Source organism: Zophobas morio, unplaced genomic scaffold (genome assembly GCF_036711695.1).
Source record: "Zophobas morio isolate AGI-343-1 ecotype UQ-CSIRO unplaced genomic scaffold, CSIRO_AGI_Zmor_V1 ptg000028l, whole genome shotgun sequence".
NCBI lineage: Eukaryota > Metazoa > Arthropoda > Insecta > Coleoptera > Tenebrionidae > Zophobas > Zophobas morio.
Genome location: NW_026972133.1, coordinates 2,510,353 through 2,529,900, shown reverse-complemented (window position 1 = coordinate 2,529,900; position 19,548 = coordinate 2,510,353). Strand labels below are relative to the sequence as shown.

Sequence of the window (19,548 nt, the reverse complement as noted above, 5' to 3'; positions counted from 1 at the left end):
ATTCGTTCGCCGAAGTGAGAGAGATGCAGGACGTGTCACGTGTCTCTGTTTAGAGAGAGCGGCATCTGGCGGGAAAAGTGCGAAGTAGCGGGCGGGAGGATTGAAAATGGAGAAGTTCGGGTGGAAATAAGGCAAAAATAAAGATATTATAAGGAAAATAAACGTAACAGAAGACGTACTCTTCGAGAGAGATAGTTAGGTATAGATGTGAATGATTTTGGTTGAATTTACTGATTGTCGTCGTAAAAACTGAAGGTAGAAATCTGTAATTTTCCCATTTGTTACGTTTAAATTAAATTAATTGCACATACAATGTAATTTTACCTCAAATGTTTCATTCCAACTTGGCAAAAATAAATTTCTTATCATTTTCTTAAACTCATAATATTTTTGAAAATAAAAGTTAGGCAACCAAATATACAAGTCACTATATTTTATCAATGTCATTCTTCAGGTTTTACCAGGACTAATTTCCAATAATTTTATTCATTGGCGATAACAAAACACGTAGCAGTCTCCAGTAACTTTAAACGCAGCCGGAAACAGATAATTGACGAATATCAGGACTGGTGTCTCTTAAGTTCTTTCTCTGTAAGCAATTTACGTTTTTTTGTGCCGAGTTAAACAATGCACTTACCTTTAGCAGGTCCAGGTGCACAAAAATTGGCACCTCGTAGCATAAAGCCTAAGCCGCACCCCAACAACAACGCCAAAGTCACAATTATGAAACCCATCTTAATTTCGATTGACAACCAAACTGTCCAGATTTTTGCGTAGTAACCTGATTTTTTCTGGATTTGACTAATGATTATCTGGAAAAGGTCTTCCATCTCCTCCAGAAAAGTGACGACGTCACCTCGAAGTTTATTGTTTAATATTATAACTCGACGACAAAAATTTATTTAACTTTCCCCTGCAGAGCGTTAATGACGTCACCTCAAAAATTGTCAGATAAAATGTGTATTTAATAGTAATCTGAAGTATGCTTAAGTTAAACTACTTAGGGTGTCTCATACCAGAAGGAATATCCCCACCAACACACACCAGAGGCACACAAGGTTCCTTTAAATTCTTCAAAAACGATATACTAATGATCTAAGGTCCTTCTATATTCTTTTAAAGACAACACATCAAGAATCCCCAAGATTCTTTCAAAAAGAATATACTAAGATCCCTAAAGTTTCTTGAAATTCTGTTTAAAACAATACAGCAAGATTCCTCAAGACTCTTTTAAATTCGTTCAAAAATAAAACACTAAAATTGTTTCGTATTCTTTCAAAAAAGACACACCAAGGACTTCAAATATTCTTCTCAGTCCTTCAAAAAATAAAGCATCGGGAACTCCTAAGGTTCTTTTAAATTTGTCAAAAGATAACACATTCGGAAGCCCCAAAATTCTTTTAAATTTTTTAAAAAACAACGCATTCGAGATCCAAAATTTTCTTTCAAATTTTTCAAAAATGAACACACCAACGGCACCCAAAGTTCTTTTAAATTCTTCAAAAACCATTTATACTAGGGACTCTTAAGGTTCTTCTATTTTCTTTTAAAGACAGCGCACCAAGAATCCCCAAAATTCTTTCAAAAGCAACACACTAAGATCCTTACGGTTCCTTGAAATTCTGTTTAAAACAATACAGCAAGAATCCTCAAGGCTGTTTTAAATTCCTTCAAAAATAAAACACCAAGGCCCTCAAAAATTGTTTCATACTCTTCCAAAATGGACACACCAAGGACTTCAAATATTCTTCTCAGTTCTTCAAAAAAATAAAGCACCGGGAACTCCTAAGGTTCTCTTAAATTTCTCAAAAGATAACACATTCAGAAGTCCCAAAATTCTTTTAAATTCTTCAAAAAACAACACACTCGAGAGTCCAAAGTTTCTTTCAAATTCTTCAAAAAATAACACACCTGGGGCCACCCAAGCTTCTTTTAAATTCTTCAGAAACGATATACTAAAGACTTCTAAGGTTCTTTTAAATTTCTCAAAAGATAACACATCCGGAAGTCCCAAAATTCTTTTAAATTCTTCACAAAACAACACACTCGAGATCCCAAAGTTTCTTCCAAATTCTTCAAAATATAACGCACCAGAGGCACCCCAGGTTCCTTTAAATTCTCTAAAAACGATATACTACGGACTCCTAAGGTTCTTCTATATTCTTTTAAAGATAACACACCAAGAATCCTAAGGCTCTTTTAAATTCGTTCAAAAATAAAACACAAAAGTCCTCCAAAATTCTTTCGCGTTCTTTCAAAAAGGACAAGCTAAGGACCTCGAAGATTCTTCTCAGTCCTTCAAAAAAATTAAGCATCGGGAACTCCTAAGGTTCTTTTAAATTTCTCAAAAGATAACACATCAGGAAGTCCCAAAATTCTTTTCAATTCTTCAAAAAACAACACACTCGAGATCCCAAAGTTTCTTCCAAATTCTTCAAAATATAACGCACCAGGGGCACCCCAGCTTCCTTTAAATTCTCCAAAAACAATATATTAGGGACTCCTAAGGTGCTTCTATATTTTTTAAAGACTACGCAACAAGAACCTCCAAGATTCTTTCAAAAACTATGCACTAAGATCCCTAAGTTTCCTCAAAATTCTACTTAAAACAACACACCAAGAATCCTAAGGCTCTTTTAAATTCGTTCAAAAATAAAACCCCAATGTCCTCCAAAATTCTTTCGCATTCTTTCAAAAAGGACACGCTAAGGACCTCAAAGATTCTTCTCAGTCCTTCAAAAAAAATAAAGCATCAGGAACTCCTAAGGTTCTTTTAAATTTCTCAAAAGATAACACATCCGGGAGTCCCAAAATTCTTTTAAATTCTTTAAAAAACAACACACTCGAGATCCCAAAGTTTCTTCGAAATTCTTCAAAGTATAACGCACCAGAAGCACCCCAGGTTCCATTAAATTCTCCAAAAACGATATACTAGGGACTCCTAAGTTTCTTCTATATTTTTTAAAGACAACACACCAAGAAACCCCAAGATTCTTTCAAAAACTATGCACTAAGATCCCTACGTTTCCTCGAAATTCTGCTTAAAACAACACACTAAGAATCCTAAGGCTCTTTTAAATTCGTTCAAAAATAAAACCCCAAGGTCCTCCAAAATTCTTTCACATTCTTTCAAAAAGGACACGCTAAGAACCTCAAAGATTCTTCTCAGTCCTTCAAAAAATAAAGCATCGGGAACTCCTAAGGTTCCTTTAAATTTCTCAAAAGATAACACATCTGGAAGTCCCAAAATTCTTTTAAATTCTTCAAAAAACAACACACTCGAGATCCCAAAGTTTCTTCGAAATTCTTCAAAATATAACGCACCAGGAGCACCCCAAGTTCCTTTAAATTCTCCAAAAACGATATACTAGGGACTCCTAAGGTTCTTCTATATTCTTTTAAAGACAACACATCAAGAACCCCCAAGATTCTTTCAAAAACTATGCACAAAGATCCCTAAGTTTCCTCGAAATTCTGCTTAAAACAACACACCAAGAATCCTAAGGCTCTTTTAAATTCGTTCAAGAGTAAAACACCAAGGTCCTCCAAATTGTTTCATATTCTTTCAAAAAGGACACACTAAAGATCTTAAAGATTATTCTCAGTTCTTCAAACAAATAAAGCACCGGGAACTCTTAAGGTTATTTTAAATTTCTTGAAAGATAACAAGTCCGGAAGTCCCAAAATTCTTCTAAATTCTTCAAAAAACAACACAATCGAGATCCCAAAATGTCTTCCAAATTCTTCAAAAAATAACACACCTGGGGCCACCCAAGGTTCTTTTAAATTCTTCAAAAACGATATACTAAAGACTCCTAAGGTTCTTCTATATTCTTTTAAAGACAAAAAACCAAGAACCCCCAAGATTTTTTCAAAAACAACACACTAAAGTCTCTAGGGTTCCTTGAAGTTCTGCTTAAAACAACATAGCAAAAATCCTCAAGGTTTTTTAAATTCGTTCAAGAATAAAACACCAAGGTCCTCCAAATTGTTGCATATTCTTTCAAAAAGGACACACTAAAGATCTTAAAGATTATTCTCAGTTCTTCAAACAAATAAAGCACCGGGAACTCCTAAGGTTCTTTTAAATTTCTTGAAAGATAACAAGTCCGGAAGTCCCAAAATTCTTCTAAATTCTTCAAAAAACAACACAATCGAGACCCCAAAGTGTCTTCCAAATTCTTCAAAAAATAACACACCAGGGGCACCCAAGGTTCTTTTAAATTCTTCAAAAACGATATACTAAGGACTCCTAAGGTTCTTCTATATTCTTTTAAAGACAAAAAACCAAAAACCCCCAAGATTCTTTCAAAAACAAAACACTAAGGTCTCTAGGGTTCCTTGAAGTTCTACTTAAAACAACATACCAAGAATCCTCAAGGTTTTTTTAAATTCGTTCAAGAATAGAACACCAAGGTCCTCCAAATTGTTTCATATTCTTTCAAAAAGGACACACTATAGATCTTAAAGATTATTCTCAGTTCTTCAAAAAAATAAAGCACTGGGAACTCCTAAGATTCTTTTGAATTTCTTGAAAGATAGCAAGTCCGGAAGTCCCAAAATTCTTCTAAATTCTTCAAAAAATAGCAGACCAGGGGCACCCAGGGTTCTTTTAAATTCTTCAAAAACGATACACTAGAGACCCCCAAGATTCTTTCAAAGACTACACACTAAGATCTAAGGTTCCTTGAAATTCTGCTTAAAACTATACACCAAGAATCCTCCAGATTCGTTCAACAATAAAACACCAAGGTCCTCCAAAATTGTTTCATATTATTTCAAACAGGACACACCAAAGACCTCAAAAATTCTTCTCAGTTCTTCAAAAAATAAACCACCAGGAAGTCATAAGGTTCTTTTAAAGTTCTCAAAAGATAACACATCCGGAAATCCCAAAATGGTTTTACATTCTTCAAAAAACAAAACACCAGGGGGTCCTAAGATTCTTTTAAATTCATCAAAAATAACACAAGAAATCCTTAAGGTTTTTTATACTCTTCGTCAAAAATCTAGATACCTCAAATGTTCTATTAAATTATTTAAAAAATGACACATCCGGAACCCCCAATTTTTTTTTAAATTGTGTTTCAAAAGACTTTCTATAATCTATACTTAAAAAAAACGTATAGTAGTCTTCACAAATTTAATTTAAAACAGAACCGTAAAAAGATAATTAACGAATGTCTGATGTTAGCGACGTGCTTCTCTGCAAGTTAAAACACCACAAATTTAGTATTTTTTTACTAAGTCAAAAAAATTTAGACATATTTAAAGCCAAGAACTGCAAAATATTATTCGAAAATTATTTAGTCGTTCTCTGCAGGCAACTGGTTACGTCAGTGAAAAGATCACATTTATTTTTATTATTATTTACATGACTAGGCAACCCGTTATACACCAATCCTGACAACGCGGTCCTTATTTGTCAAAATTGTTGAAAGTGTACTACGACAAAACAACAACCACAAAACTAGAGAAAATGTGGGAAAACACACCACCTCCAAGAGAATTGGGCTCCGAAACCCCTTTGAAACAACTCCCCATATATATTCCTCGGAGTAGGCAACCCGTTATACTCCACATTCCACTTTGACAGTTGCGACCTTGTCTCCGACAAGTTGTCTGTCAAAAGTGTCTCATGACCCAACAACAGTTCCAAAACTGTGAAAAAATGGGCGAAAAAGCACACCACCCCCAAGAGAACGGCGTCCCGCGCCCCCCCGGAGCCAGCTCCGACGACGACATGCCTTCCGACCCCGAGGAGGCCGCAGACGACGACTTGGACGACATCTCCCCAGAAGGTAGGTTACCTCCTCCATTCCAAGGCCCCAAGGGGCAACTGAGCCACGAAAAGAATTCCAGATGCTCGACAGTCAACTGGACGCCCTAAACTCGGCGCTAGATGACATCGAGCAAAAAAATGACGACATTCACGCGCAACTTCTAGTATTGTTGCAATCGAACCGGGAGATTCGAAAGCAGATGCAGGAGTCGAACTCGACTCCCGAGGAGAGCAGCAGTCAAAAGCAATAAGTATTTGCACATTCCGGAGTATTAGGCGGGGTCGTGAACCAAGTAGGGGTTTTTGTTAAGTGTAATGATGTATATTATTATTGTTTTGAATAAAATATCAGTTAGTTATGAGTTACAGTTGCATTAGCATTTCCTGGAAGAGCTCGGTGTTGATTTGCTCGATTATTGTTACGTTTTCTTTTTTGGTTTTGGAGTGGTCGAGGACCACCTGGCCGCGGGTTTGGGACCCGTGGAGCTCGATGCTGGCGTTGTGGCGGCTGGTTTTCGTGATTATCTTGCTGGGGTTGACGAAAGCGGCCGCGAGGAAGGCGTCACAGGGGAGCCAGAAGTCGCTCTTGCGGTAAATGTTGCGGTCGGCTTTCGTTAACAGTTGGATTGCGGGGTTGTTTTTGACTCCAAAGACGTTGAAGCGCCAGTCCTGGAAAAGGGTGGTTAGTGGAGGGTGATGGGGTTTTAGAACGTACCATTGGTATTTTGGGATAGAGGCAGGTTTCCCATGTTAGGATGAAAATGGGCTTTGTTATCGATTCGAGAACGATGAAGGCGGCTTCTGGGTCGAAGTAGAAGTTGAATTCTGCGGTGGACGTAACATTGCCGCAAGCTGAAACGTATAATTATGTATTAGTAGTTTGTAGAATACGAAAATGTTGGTCTATTAGCGATTTTGTTAACAGATCATTGATTACTTTGATTGTACAGACGAAAAACATGGTTCCATGCCGTCCAAAAAATTGATGACGTCATCACAAAATGTTTTAATTTTCTTTTAAATCCTTCGAAACATAGCATACCAAAAACCTTTGAGGTCCTTTTCAATTCATCAAAAAATAACACACAAGGTTGTTTTAAATTCATCAAAAAGTAACACAAGAAGTCCATAAAATTCTTGTAAATTCTTCAGAAAATAACACAATACGGCTCCTAAGATTTTTTTAGATTTTTTTAACAAATAACACAAGAGATTACTAAGGTTCTTTTTCTTTTAAAACCTTCAAGAAACAACGCGGCAGGGATCCTAAGGCTCTGTTAAATTATTCAGAAAATAACACACCAAAGATCCCTAAGATTCATTTAAAACCTTCAAAAATTAACACTCCTGGGATCACTAAGGCTCTGTTAAATTCTTCGGGACATAACACACCAGAAATCTCCAATTTTCCATTAGATTCTTTAAAAAATGACACCCAAGGGATTATAAAGGTTCTTTTAAATTCTTTAAAAATTGACACAGAAGGGATGCCTAATTTTTTTGAAAATTCTTCAAAAAATAACACGGGATTACTGACGTTCTTTTAAAATCTTCAAAAAACAAGGCAGCATGGATCCTTAAGGCTCTGTTAAATTGTTCAGAAAATAACAACAGAAATCTCTAATTTTCTTTTAGATTCTTCAAAAAATAACACACTAGAGATCCCTAACTTTCTTGTAAATTCTTCAGAAAATAACACGCCAGGGACCCCGAGGATTCGTTTAAAACCTTAAAAAAATAACACTCCTGGGATCCCTAAGGCTCTGTTAAATTCTTCAGAAAATAACATATCAGGACCTCCTAATATTTTTTAAAAACCCTCATCAAACAACATCCCAGGGATCCCTAAGACTATTAAATTGTTCAGAAAATAACAAGAGAAATCTCTAATTTTCTTTTAGATTCTTCAAAAAATAACACACTAGAGATCCCTAACTTTCTTGTAAATTCTTCAGAAAATAACACGCCAGGGACCCCTAGGATTCGTTTAAAACCTTAAAAAAATAACACTCCTGGGATCCCTAAGGCTCTGTTAAATTCTTCAGAAAATAACATATCAGGACCTCCTAATATTTTTTAAAAACCCTCATCAAACAACATCCCAGGGATCCCTAAGACTATTAAATTGTTCAGAAAATAACAAGAGAAATCTCTAATTTTCTTTTAGATTCTTCAAAAAATAACACACTAGAGATTCCTAAATGTCTTGTAAATTCTTCAGAAAATAACACGCCAGGGACCCCTAAGATTCGTTTAAAACCTTAAAAAAATAACACTCCTGGGATCCCTAAGGCTTTGTTAAATTCTTCAGAAAATAACACATCAGGGACTCCTAATATTCTTTACAAACCTTCAGAAAATAACATCCCCGGGATTCCTAAGACTCTTTTAATTTGTTCAGAAAATAACAGAAATGTCTAATTTTCTTTTAGAATCTTCAAAAAATAACACACTAGAAATCCCTAATTTTCTTGTAAATTCCTCAGAAAATAACACGCCAGGGACCCCTAAGATTCGTTTAAAACCTTAAAAAAATAACACTCCTGGGATCCCTAAGGCTCTGTTAAATTCTTCAGAAAATAACACATCAGGGACTCCTAATATTCTTTAAAAACCTTCAGAAAATAACATCCCCGGGATTCCTACGACTCTTTTAATTTGTTCAGAAAATAACAACAGAAATGTCTAATTTTCTTTTAGGTTCTTCAAAAAATAACACACTAGAGATCCCTAATTTTCTTGTAAATTCTTCAGAAAATAACACGCCAGGGATCCCTAAGATTAATTTAAAACCTCCAAAAAATAACACTCCTGAGATCCCTAAGGCTATGTTAAATTCTTCAGAAAATAACACATCAGGGACTCCTAATATTCTTTAAAAACCCTCAAAAAATAACATTCCAGGGATTCCTAAGACTCTTTTAAATTGTTCAGAAAATAACAACAGAAATCTAATTTTCTTTTAGATTCTTCAAAATATAACACACTAGAGATCCCTAACTTTCTTGTAAATTCTTCAGAAAATAACACGCCAGGGACCCCTAAGATTCTTTTAAAACCTTCAGAAAATAGCATCCCCGGGATTCTTAAGACTCTTAATTTGTTCAGAAAATAACAACAGAAATGTCTAATTTTCTTTTAGATTCCTCAAAAATGAACATACTAGAAATCCCTAATTTTCTTGCAAATTCTTCAGAAAATAACACGCCAGGGATCCCAAAGATTCTTTTTAAAACCTTCAAAAAATAACACTCCTGGGATCCCTAAGGCCCTGTTAAATTCGTCACGAAATAACACAGCAGAAATCTCGAATTTTCTATTAAATTCTTCAAAAAATAACACCCAAGGGATGCCTAATTTAAAAAAAAAATCTTCAGAAAATAACACGGGATTACTAAGGTTCTTGTAAAATCTTCAAAAAACAAGGCAGAATGTATCCTTAAGGCTCTGTTAAATCATTCAGAAAATAACAGAAATCTCCAATTTTCTTTTAGATTAAAAGATTAGGATACAAGGGATTCAGAACTTTTTTGTAAATTCTTCAGAAAATAACACATCAGGGACTCCTAATATTCTTTAAAAACCTTCAGAAAATAACATCCCCGGGATTCCTAAGATTCTTTTAATTTGTTCAGAAAGTAACAACAGAAATGTCGAATTTTCTTTTAGATTCTTCAAAAAATAACACACTAGAGATCCCTAAATTTCTTGTAAATTCTTCAGAAAATAACACGCCAGGGACCCCTAAGATTTTTTTAAAACCTTCAAAAAATAACACTCCTGGAATCCCTAAGGCTCTGTTAAATTCTTCAGAAAATAACGCATCAGAGACTAGTAATATTCTTTACAAACACTAAAAAAATAACATTCCAGGGATCCCTAAGACTCTATTAAATTGTTCAGAAAATAACAACAGAAATCTCTAATTTTCTTTTAGATTCTTCAAAAAATAACACACTAGCGATCCCTAACTTTCTTGTAAATTCTTCAGAAAACAATACGCCAGGGACACCTAAGATTCTTTTAAAACCTTCAAAAATTAACTCTCCTGGGATCCCTAAGGCTCTGTTAAATTCTCCAGATATTAACACATCAGGGACTCCTAGTATTCTTTAAAAACCTTCAAAAAATAATATTCCAGGGATCCCTAAGACTCTTTTAAATTGTTCAGAAAATAACAACAGAAATCTCTAATTTTCTTTTAGATTCTTCAAAAAATAACACACTAGAGATCCCTAATTTTCTTGTAAATTCTTCAGAAAATAACACGCCAGGGAACCCTAAGATTCTTTTAAAACCTTCAAAAAATAACACTCGTGAGATCCCTAAGGCTCTGTTAAATTCTTCAGAAAATAACACATCAGGGACTTCTAATATTCTTTAAAAACCCTCAAAATATAACATTCCAGGGATTCCTAAGACTCTTAAATTGTTCAGGAAATAACAACAGAAATCTAATTTTCTTTTAGATTCTTCAAAATATAACACACTAGAGATCCCTAACTTTCTTGTAAATTCTTCAGAAAATAATATGCCAGGGATCCCTAAGATTCTTTTAAAACCTTGAAAAAATAACACTCCTGAGATCCCTAGGGCTCTGTTAAATTCTCCAGAAAATAACACATCAGGGACTTCTAATATTCTTTAAAAACCCTCAAAAAATAACATTCCAGGGATTCCTAAGACTCTTTTAAATTGTTCAGAAAATAACAACAGAAATCTAATTTTCTTTTAGATTCTTCAAAATATAACAAACACACTAGAGATTCCTAACTTTCTTGTAAATTCTTCAGAAAATAACACGCCAGGGACCCCTAAGATTCTTTTAAAACCTTCAAAAAATAACACTTCTGGGATCCCTAAGGCTCTGTTAAATTCGGCAAGAAATAACACAGCAGAAATTTCCAATTTTCTATTAGATTCTTCAAAAAATAACACCCAAGGGATGCCTAATTTAAAAAAAAATCTTCAGAAAATAACACGGGATTACTAAGGTTCTTGTAAAATTTTCAAAAAACAAGGCAGCATGGATCCTTAAGGCTCTGTTAAATCATTCAGAAAATAACAGAAATCTCCAATTTTCTATTAGATTAAAAAAAAAACACACAAGGGATTCAGAACTTTCTTGTAAATTCTTCAGAAATAACACACCAGGGAACCCCTAAGATTCTTTTAAAACTTTCAAAAAATAACACTCCTGGGATTCCTAAGGCTTTGATAAATTCTTCAGAAAATAACACCAGACTCCTAAGATTCTTTTAAAACCTTAAAAAAATAACACTCCTGGGATCCCTAAGGCTCTGTTAAATTCGTCACGAAATAACACAGGAGAAATCTCGAATTTTCTATAAAATTCTTCAAAAAATAACACCCAAGGGATGCCTAATTTAAAAAAAAAATCTTCAGAAAATAACACGGAATTACTAAGGTTCTTGCAAAATCTTCAAAAAACAAGGCAGCATGGATCCTTAAGGCTCTGTTAAATCATTCAGAAAATAACAGAAATATCTAATTTTATTTTAGATTAAAAGATTAACACACAAGGGATTCAGAACTTTCTTGTAAATTCTTCAGAAAATAACACACCAGGGAACCGCTAAGATTCTTTTAAAACTTTCAAAAAATAACACTCCTGGGGTTCCTAATGCTTCGATAAATTCTTCAGAAAATAACACCAGAGACTCCTAAGATTCTTTTAAAATCTTCAAAAAATAACACTCCTGGGATCCCTAATACTCTGTTAAATTCTTCAGGAAATAACACAGCAGAAATCACGAATTTTCTATTAAATTCTTCAAAAAATAGCCTACAAGGGATGCCTAATTTTCAAAAAAATTCTTGAAAAAGTGACACGGAATTACTAAGGGTCTTGTAAAATCTTCAAAAAACAAGGCAGCATGGATCCTTAAGGCTCTGTTAAATCATTCAGAAAATAACAGAAATATCTAATTTTCTTTTAGATTAAAAGATTAACACAGAAGGGATTCAGAACTTTCTTGTAAATTCTTCAGAGAATAACACACCAGGTAACCCCTAAGATTCTTTTAAAACTTTCAAAAAATAACACTCCTGGGATTCCTAAGGCTTTGATAAATTCTTCACAAAATAACACCAGACTCCTAAGATTCTTTTAAAATCTTCAAAAAATAACACTCCTGGGATCCCTAATACTCTGTTAAATTCGTCAGGAAATAACACAACAGAAATCACGAATTTTCTATTAAATTCTTCAAAAAATAGCACCCAAGGGATGCCTAATTTTCAAAAAAATTCTTGAAAAAGTGACACGGAATTACTAAGGGTCTTGTAAAATCTTCAAAAAACAAGGCAGCATGGATCCTTAAGGCTATGTTAAATCATTAAGAAAATAACAGAAATCTCTAATTTTCTTTTAGATTAAAAGATTGACACGCAAGGGATTCAGAACTTTCTTGTAAATTCTTCAGAAAATAACACACCAGGGAACCCCTAAGATTATTTTAAAACTTTCAAAAAATAACCCTCCTGGGATTCCTAATGCTTTGATAAATTCTTCAGAAAATAACACCAGAGACTCCTAAGATCCTTTTAAAATCTTCAAAAACTAACACTCCTGGGATCCCTAATACTCTGTTAAATTCTTCAGGAAATAACACAGCAGAAATCACGAATTTTCTATTAAATTCTTCAAAAAATAGCACCCAAGGGATGCCTAATTTTCAAAAAAATTCTTGAAAAAGTAACACGGAATTACTAAGGTCCTTGCAAAATCTTCAAAAAACATGCCAGCATGGATCCTTAAGGCTCTGTTAAATCATTCAGCAAATAACAGAAATCTCCAATTTTCTTTTAGATTAAAAGATTAACACGCAAGGGATTCAGAACTTTCTTGTAAATTCTTCAGAAAATAACACACCAGGGAACCCCTAAGATCCTTTTAAAACTTTCAAAAAATTACACCCCTGGGATTCCTAATGCTTTGATAAATTCTTCAGAAAGTAACACCAGAGACTCCTAAGATTCTTTTAAAATCTGCAAAATAACACTCCTGGGATCCCTAACACTCTGTTAAATTCTTCAGGAAATAACACAGCAGAAATCACGAATTTTCTATTAAATTCTTCAAAAAATAACACCCAAGGGATGCCTAATTTAAAAAAAAAAAATCTTCAGAAAATAACACGGGATTATTAAGGTTCTTGTAAAATCTTCAAAAAACAAGGCAGAATGGATCCTTAAGGCTCTGTTAAATCATTCAGAAAATAACAGAAATCTCTAATTTTCTTTTAGATTAAAAGATTAACACGCAAGGGATTCAGAACTTTCTTGTAAATTCTTCAGAAAATAACACACCAGGGAACCCTAAGATTCTTTTAAAACTTTCAAAAAATAACGCTCCTGAGCTTTGATAAATTCTTCAGAAAATAACACTAGACTCCTAAGATTCTTTTAAAACCTTCAAAAAATAACACTCCTGGGATCCCTAAGGGTCTGTTAAATTCGTCACGAAATAACACAGCAGAAATCTCGAATTTTCTATTAAATTCTTCAAAAAATAACACCCAAGGGATGCCTAATTTAAAAAAAAATCTTCGAAAAATAATATGGCATTACTAAGGTTCTTTTAAAATCTCCAAAAAACAAGGCAGAATGGATCCTTAAAGCTCTGTTAAATCTTTCAGAAAATAACAGAAATCTCCAATTTTCTTTTAGATTAAAAGATTAACACAAGGGATTCCCAACTTTCTTAATTAATTCTTCAGAAAATGACACACCAGGGACCCATAAGATTCTTTTAAAATTTTCAAAAAATAAGACTCTTGGGATTCCCAAGGCTCTGTTGAATTCGTCACGAAATTACACAGCAGAAATCTCGAATTTTCTATTAAATTTTTCAAAAAATAACACAAGGAATTACAAAGGTTCCACAAAAAATAACACCCCAGGTGTCCCACAGTTTCTTGTAAATTTTTCAAATAATACACCAGGGACTCCTAAGATTCTTTTAAATTCTTCAAAAAATAACACTCCAGGGATCCCTAAGGCTGTGTTAAATGCTTCAGAAACTAACAGCAGAAATCTCTAATTTTCCTCTAGATCTCTTAAAAACTAACACAAGGGATTACTAAGGTCCTTTAAATTCTCCAAAAAAAATCGCAAAGAATTTTCTGAAGAATTTAATATCTTCAGAAAATAACATACAAGGGATATCTAAGGTTCTATTAAATTTTTCAAAAAAAAATTTGCACACCAGGGATCACTAAGGCTGTATTAAATTCTTCAAAAATGAACACACAAGGACTTACAAAGGTTCTTTGAAATTCTTCAAAAAATAACACCCATGGGATCCCAAAATTTCTTGTGCATTTTTCAGAAAATAGCACATCAGGGACTCGTAAGTTCTTATAAATTCTTCAAAAAATAACACTCCAGAAATTCCCAAGGCTGTATTAAATTCTTCAAAAAAGTTTCAAAGATTTTTTAAAAATTTCCAAAGGGGGCATCCCTTTTTTTTTAAGAAACAACACTCCCGGATCCTAATTTTGTTTTAAATTCTTTTCAAAAAATAACAGCAAGGATTTCTAATTTTCTTTAGATTCTTCAAAAACATAACACGCAAAGGATTACAGATTTTTTTTTTTTCAAAAAACCACACACAATACACCAAGGTTCATTAAATTAAATAATCTTCAAATACGCACCTGTGTAGTTGCCCCCCATAATCCAAAGCTCCTTAATCGCCCCCGCAAAATCATCATACAACCGCAGCGAAAGCGCCAAATTCGTCAACGGCGCCAAACAAATCAGCGTGATCTCACCAGGATTCCTCAGCACCAAATCGGCGACCGCCGCCGCCGCCGGCCCCTTCCTGATCACACTCACATCCGGCTGCGTCTCGTACTCCAGCCCCCCGAACCCATCGGCCCCGTGAAAATTCGAATCAATCCCTTCCGCGATCGGAATGAACTGCCGGCCGGCGCCCCTCCAAACCGGTATCTGCAACACAGCACACATCGAGCCAGCCCGGCCCTGCCTCATCAACTTACGTCGGTCCTCCCCACCGTCTCCAGCAGCCGCACCACGTTAACGCAGACGTTTTCTATAGTCGTATTCCCTGCGGTGCAAACGATTCCCTCGATCTTGATATCCCCACGTCCGTCGGCATGGAGGAGAACCAAAAGCGCTAAATAGTCGTCAGTGCCCACGTCCACGTCCACCACAACTCGCGCGCCGCCCGCCATAACGCCACTTGTTACATAAACAACTTTATCGCACTTATCTCAATTATCTCCAATTGATAAGACGGCGGTTTGAAAATTGCGCGCGCTTTTCGTTTGACGTGTGCGCCGACACTGTGTCGCGATTGGCGCGAATGCGGGCTGCCGATTGGTCGGTTGGTATTGATTTCAAGATGGGTGCGCGCGGTATCAACCAACTCAAAATGTCAACAATCAAATTTTCTAATAATGCACAAATTTAATTCGGTTGATGTTAATTATTATCAATGCGTTATCAGGGTTAGTGATCGTTTTTCTGATTGGTGCGTATTTCGTGTACATCGCGTGTAGAGTGTTTTACGAGATGGATCCGGACGAAGCTAAGTATATGAGGACGTGAGTAATTGAAATAAATTAAAAACGGGGCGAATAAGGACGGGTTTGTTGCAGGGAGCGCAAGCCGGGGACTCTGGACGTGCACCCGAGCCTCAACGCGATCGTGCTCAACTACGAAATCGACGTCCAGATCCTGGGGGCCAAAGAGAACGTCATCTACGGGGAGAAAAAGGTGGGTAGTTGGCGATAACAGCACGTGGGGTAACGCTGTGTTGCAGAACTTGAAGAAGATCATCGAACTGCCCATGCTAAACAGCCGCACTGATTGCTATGCTCTGGCCAAGGAGGTGGTGTACCAGTGCGACTTGATCCACCATTCGAGGGTCTCCGAAGTGGAGCAGACCATCTACTACCTCAAAAAACGCAAGCTCAGCCACGGAAGCGCCAAAGGTACAACAATCGCCGTTTTTTATTTATAGAAAAACGCAGTCATTCATATTTCTGGCGTGTTGAGAAATCCGTGAAAGTTGTATTATTATAATATTTACACGGTGTGTGCACGCGCCGATCTATCGACGAAACAACGTTTCCGAATTTTTCGCTTTCGTTCCGAGCCGCGATTTGTTGCATTTGGTAATAGCTGGGGCGGAAATCAGCGAGCGCAAAAAAAGTTATTCAATAGTTTTCTAGCGTTAGTCACGATGCAGCGGCCTTGTGCCTAATTTTGCCACTTTTTACTCTCACTTGACCCACGATTTGGCTAAATAAATGCGAAAAACTGGCTTTGGACGTGATTTGTTCCATTTTTCTATTCGGCGTCTGCCTACTTGCATGATTCATACAGAATTATTCTTACTTATCACACTATTTGCATTTGAGGACTCAGATGCGTCAAGGTTGTTAAGAGAATTATTTCTGCCAACGTTGAGTCAGTTTGGGCCTTGTTTCCGGTCGTTTATGGTAGAAAAACTGACGCACACAGTTTTGTATCACTTTAAACTTATCGCAGTTAATTTTTATTGAGATTTAGCGATAAAACGCGCCTTTATGGCGCGCTCAAAGTCGATTGTTTATTGTGAGATAAATCGAAGATTGCATTGTTTATTTTTGTCGTGCTCGATTTGCTGCAAATGTGTTGGCAGAGGCGGCGCCGGGTCTGGGTTTGCGGGACACGCACGGCTCGGACGCCCCTTGAGGATTAGTCAGTCGACGAATTTTAATTACGCATTTGCGTGTTTGCACCAATTTCGAAGTAACAATTGTTTGCTACAAGTAAATCATTTTATGGCCAATAAAAAACTGTACGTGGGCATTTTTAGCTTTAATTAGTAATTGTAAATGGAATTTGGGTTTCTATTTTCTGGTGTGATTTATTGTCGAATTTTTTAAGGCTAGTTTGGGTGATTTATTAAAGAAATGGTGGGTCGATGTATAATTATGGTACCACTTTTTCCATAAATATTTATTTTTACTTCCCGAGCGTAAGCAAAGGAAGTATTGTAATCGAGTCCGTCGGCCGACTCTCTACTTTTACGTTTTCTCGATCTTTCATGACCCCTAGAAGACGAAGAAATAGGTCTCCCATTTCCGTCTGTCTGTCCGTCTGTCCGTCTGTCCGTCCGTCCGTCTGTCCGTCTGTCCGTCTGTCCGTCTGTTGTCCCGGATTTTTATTAGACAGATAATCTCCGAAAGTACTCGACCGATTGTTGTGAAATTTTGTACTTATATTAAGAATATCATGTAGATGGTAAAACGCTAACCAAAATTTGTCTAATCGTCCCCACCACTAATGCGATGACGTCACTTCAAAATTGTACATAGTAAATGGGTTTTCAATTGTATAAAATAACATAGTCCTACACATGTAGTTTACAACTCTGAATCGACTTTTCACCCGAAACGTCCAGATTTTTGAAAAAAAAATAAAAATTATAAAACAACATTTTGAAATTTAATTTTTAATCTGCTAACCAGAATGCTTTGAAATGTTGCAGATGTTTTAAGGCTATAAAGAGCATCATAAATCTTTAGTCAAAAAATATTTGCTTATCCCCTCCAAAAACTTGATGACGTCAGCTCAAAAGTTTGTGGAATAAATCATATCTAAAATGTACAAAATATGATGAGTCTGTACTTGTGATCTATCACTCCATTCATATTTTTTGGATTTGCATATACAGGGTGACTCAAAAAAATTAATGAATGCGTAAATATATTTTATTGATTTAATCAGGAACTACAAAACCGGATGCTCTGAAATCTTGCAGATGTTTTAAGGTCATAAAGAGCATAATAAATGTTTAGTCAAAATATATTTGCTTATCCCCTCCAAAAACTTGATGACGTCAGCTCGAAAGTTTGCCGAATAAATCATATCTAAAATGTACAAAATATGATGAGCCTGTACTTGTCATTTATCACTCCATTCATATTTTTTGGATTTGCATATACAGAGTGACTCAAAAAAATTAATGAATGCGCAAATATATTTTATTGATTTAATCAGGAACTACAAAACGGAATGCTCTGACATCTTGCAGATGTTTTAAGGTTATAAAGAGCATAATAAATGTTTAGTCAAAATATATTTGCTTATCCCCTCCAAAAACTTGATGACGTCAGCTCGAAAATTTGCCGAATAAATCATATCTAAAATGTACAACATATGATCAGTCTGTACTTGTGATCTATCACTCCATTCATATTTTTTGGATTTGCATATACAGCGTGATTCAAGAAAATAAATGAAAGCGTAAATTTATTTTACTGATTTACTCAGGAACTACAAAACCGAATGCTTCGAAATCTTGAAGATATTTTAAAATTATCATAAGCATGGTAAATTTTTGATCAAAACGCATTTGGTCGTCCTCCCTAAAAAATTTATGATGTCACCACAAAATTTTGCTGAAAAAATCCTATCTAAAATGTACAAAATATGGTGAGTCTCTTCTTGTGATTTATCATTCCATTCAAATTTTTTCGATTTGCATATACAGGGTGACTCAAAAAAATTAATGAATGCGTAAATTTATTTTATTGATTTAATCAGGAACTACAAAACCGAATGCTTTGAAATCTTGCAGATGTTTTAAGGTTATAAAGAGCATAATAAATTTTTAGTCAAAATATATTTGGTTATCTTCTACAAAAAACTGATGACGTCAGCTCAAAAGTTTGCCGAATAAATCGTATCTAAAATGTACAAAATATGATGAGTCTGTACTTGTGATTTATCATTCCAATCATATTTTTGGATTTGCATATGCAGGGTGACTCAAAAAAATTAATGAAGGCGTGAATTTATTTTATCGATTTAATCAGGAATTAGAAAACCGAATGCTTTGAAATCTTGGGAATATTTTAAAGTTATTATAAGCATGGTAAACTTTTGTTCAAAATGTATTTGTTCATCCCTCCTAAAAAAATTGATGACGTCACCCTTAAATTTTGCTGAATAAATCCTATCTAAAATGCAAAAAATATGATGAGTTTGTACTTGTGATTTATCATTCCATTCATATTTTTTAGATTTTCTTAAGAGGTGGTTCAAAAAAAATTAATGAAGTCAATTTATTTTATTGATTAAATTAAAGGCAACACTTATTATTAGTATTACACCCCAACCAACCCAATTTGGTAGACACAAAATTTGTTAAAGGAAAAACTCGGTTGAAACATAAGGGTAGCACGCTTATTTACATCGACTTTAACATTACAGACCTGCATTTGTTCACTTGGTTCCGCGAATGTGAAATAGACATGTTTATAATCAACCAATTCTGAATTTCACCGTCAAGAATTAAAATAAAACCCAATGTTTTATATAATAAGCGGAAGTCGAAGCAATAAAACCGATGGTCGTTTTGTTTACAGTTTCTCTGTTTGGCTCTCACGTATGCTGTTACGCTTGTCATCTTAAATTAAGAATGTTTATACATAAACGATTTTCAGTTGCCGTATACGTGAGTAAATTGTTTCGTTATTTTATTGATTATAAAAAATCAATATTCAAAACGACCCAATTCATTTTCCCGAAAATTTGGGAATACAATAATTTTATTCTTAGTATTACACTACATCTATCCCAACTGATATCCGTGTCCTTGCAAAAATGTTGATGACGTCATCGCAATTTTAAATTCCCACTACAAAAATGTAATGAGAAAAAAACACAATAGCCATACAGTCGTCAAGTTTCCGACAGCGAGGGAAGTACTGTCTAAACTCTTT

General features: G+C 35.1%; 3 protein-coding genes and 1 long non-coding RNA gene across 4 annotated transcripts in view; 2 read left to right on the top strand and 2 right to left on the bottom strand.

Annotated features, from left to right (window-relative positions):
* The first annotated feature begins 5,603 nt into the window (after positions 1 to 5,603).
* Positions 5,604 to 6,144, top strand: LOC135137129 (UPF0184 protein AAEL002161). The gene is made up of 2 exons (XM_064066702.1): positions 5,604 to 5,801; positions 5,855 to 6,144. Exons 1-2 carry the CDS (start codon positions 5,639 to 5,641, stop codon positions 6,031 to 6,033), a joined length of 342 nt encoding a protein of 113 aa, XP_063922772.1. The 5' UTR covers positions 5,604 to 5,638; the 3' UTR covers positions 6,034 to 6,144.
* LOC135137125 (nucleoside hydrolase-like) lies at positions 6,083 to 15,095 on the bottom strand. Its single transcript, XM_064066699.1, has 4 exons — positions 14,809 to 15,095; positions 14,464 to 14,758; positions 6,498 to 6,634; positions 6,083 to 6,451 (listed from the first exon to the last, which is right to left on the bottom strand). Exons 1-4 carry the CDS (start codon positions 15,001 to 15,003, stop codon positions 6,146 to 6,148), a joined length of 933 nt encoding a protein of 310 aa, XP_063922769.1. The 5' UTR covers positions 15,004 to 15,095; the 3' UTR covers positions 6,083 to 6,145.
* On the bottom strand, positions 7,315 to 9,095 carry LOC135137130 (uncharacterized). The gene is made up of 3 exons (XR_010281774.1): positions 9,019 to 9,095; positions 8,766 to 8,841; positions 7,315 to 7,969 (listed from the first exon to the last, which is right to left on the bottom strand). It is a non-coding gene; the product is annotated as an uncharacterized LOC135137130 (long non-coding RNA).
* Positions 15,096 to 15,124: 29 nt separating the features above from the next.
* Positions 15,125 to 19,548, top strand: part of Kap3 (Kinesin associated protein 3) — a 28,315-nt gene continuing 23,891 nt past the window's right edge. Inside the window, exons 1-3 of the mRNA XM_064066697.1 lie at positions 15,125 to 15,375; positions 15,430 to 15,547; positions 15,594 to 15,765. Coding sequence (XP_063922767.1) covers positions 15,251 to 15,375; positions 15,430 to 15,547; positions 15,594 to 15,765 — 415 coding nt within the window. The 5' untranslated portion in view covers positions 15,125 to 15,250. The remainder of the gene's footprint in view (positions 15,376 to 15,429; positions 15,548 to 15,593; positions 15,766 to 19,548) is intronic.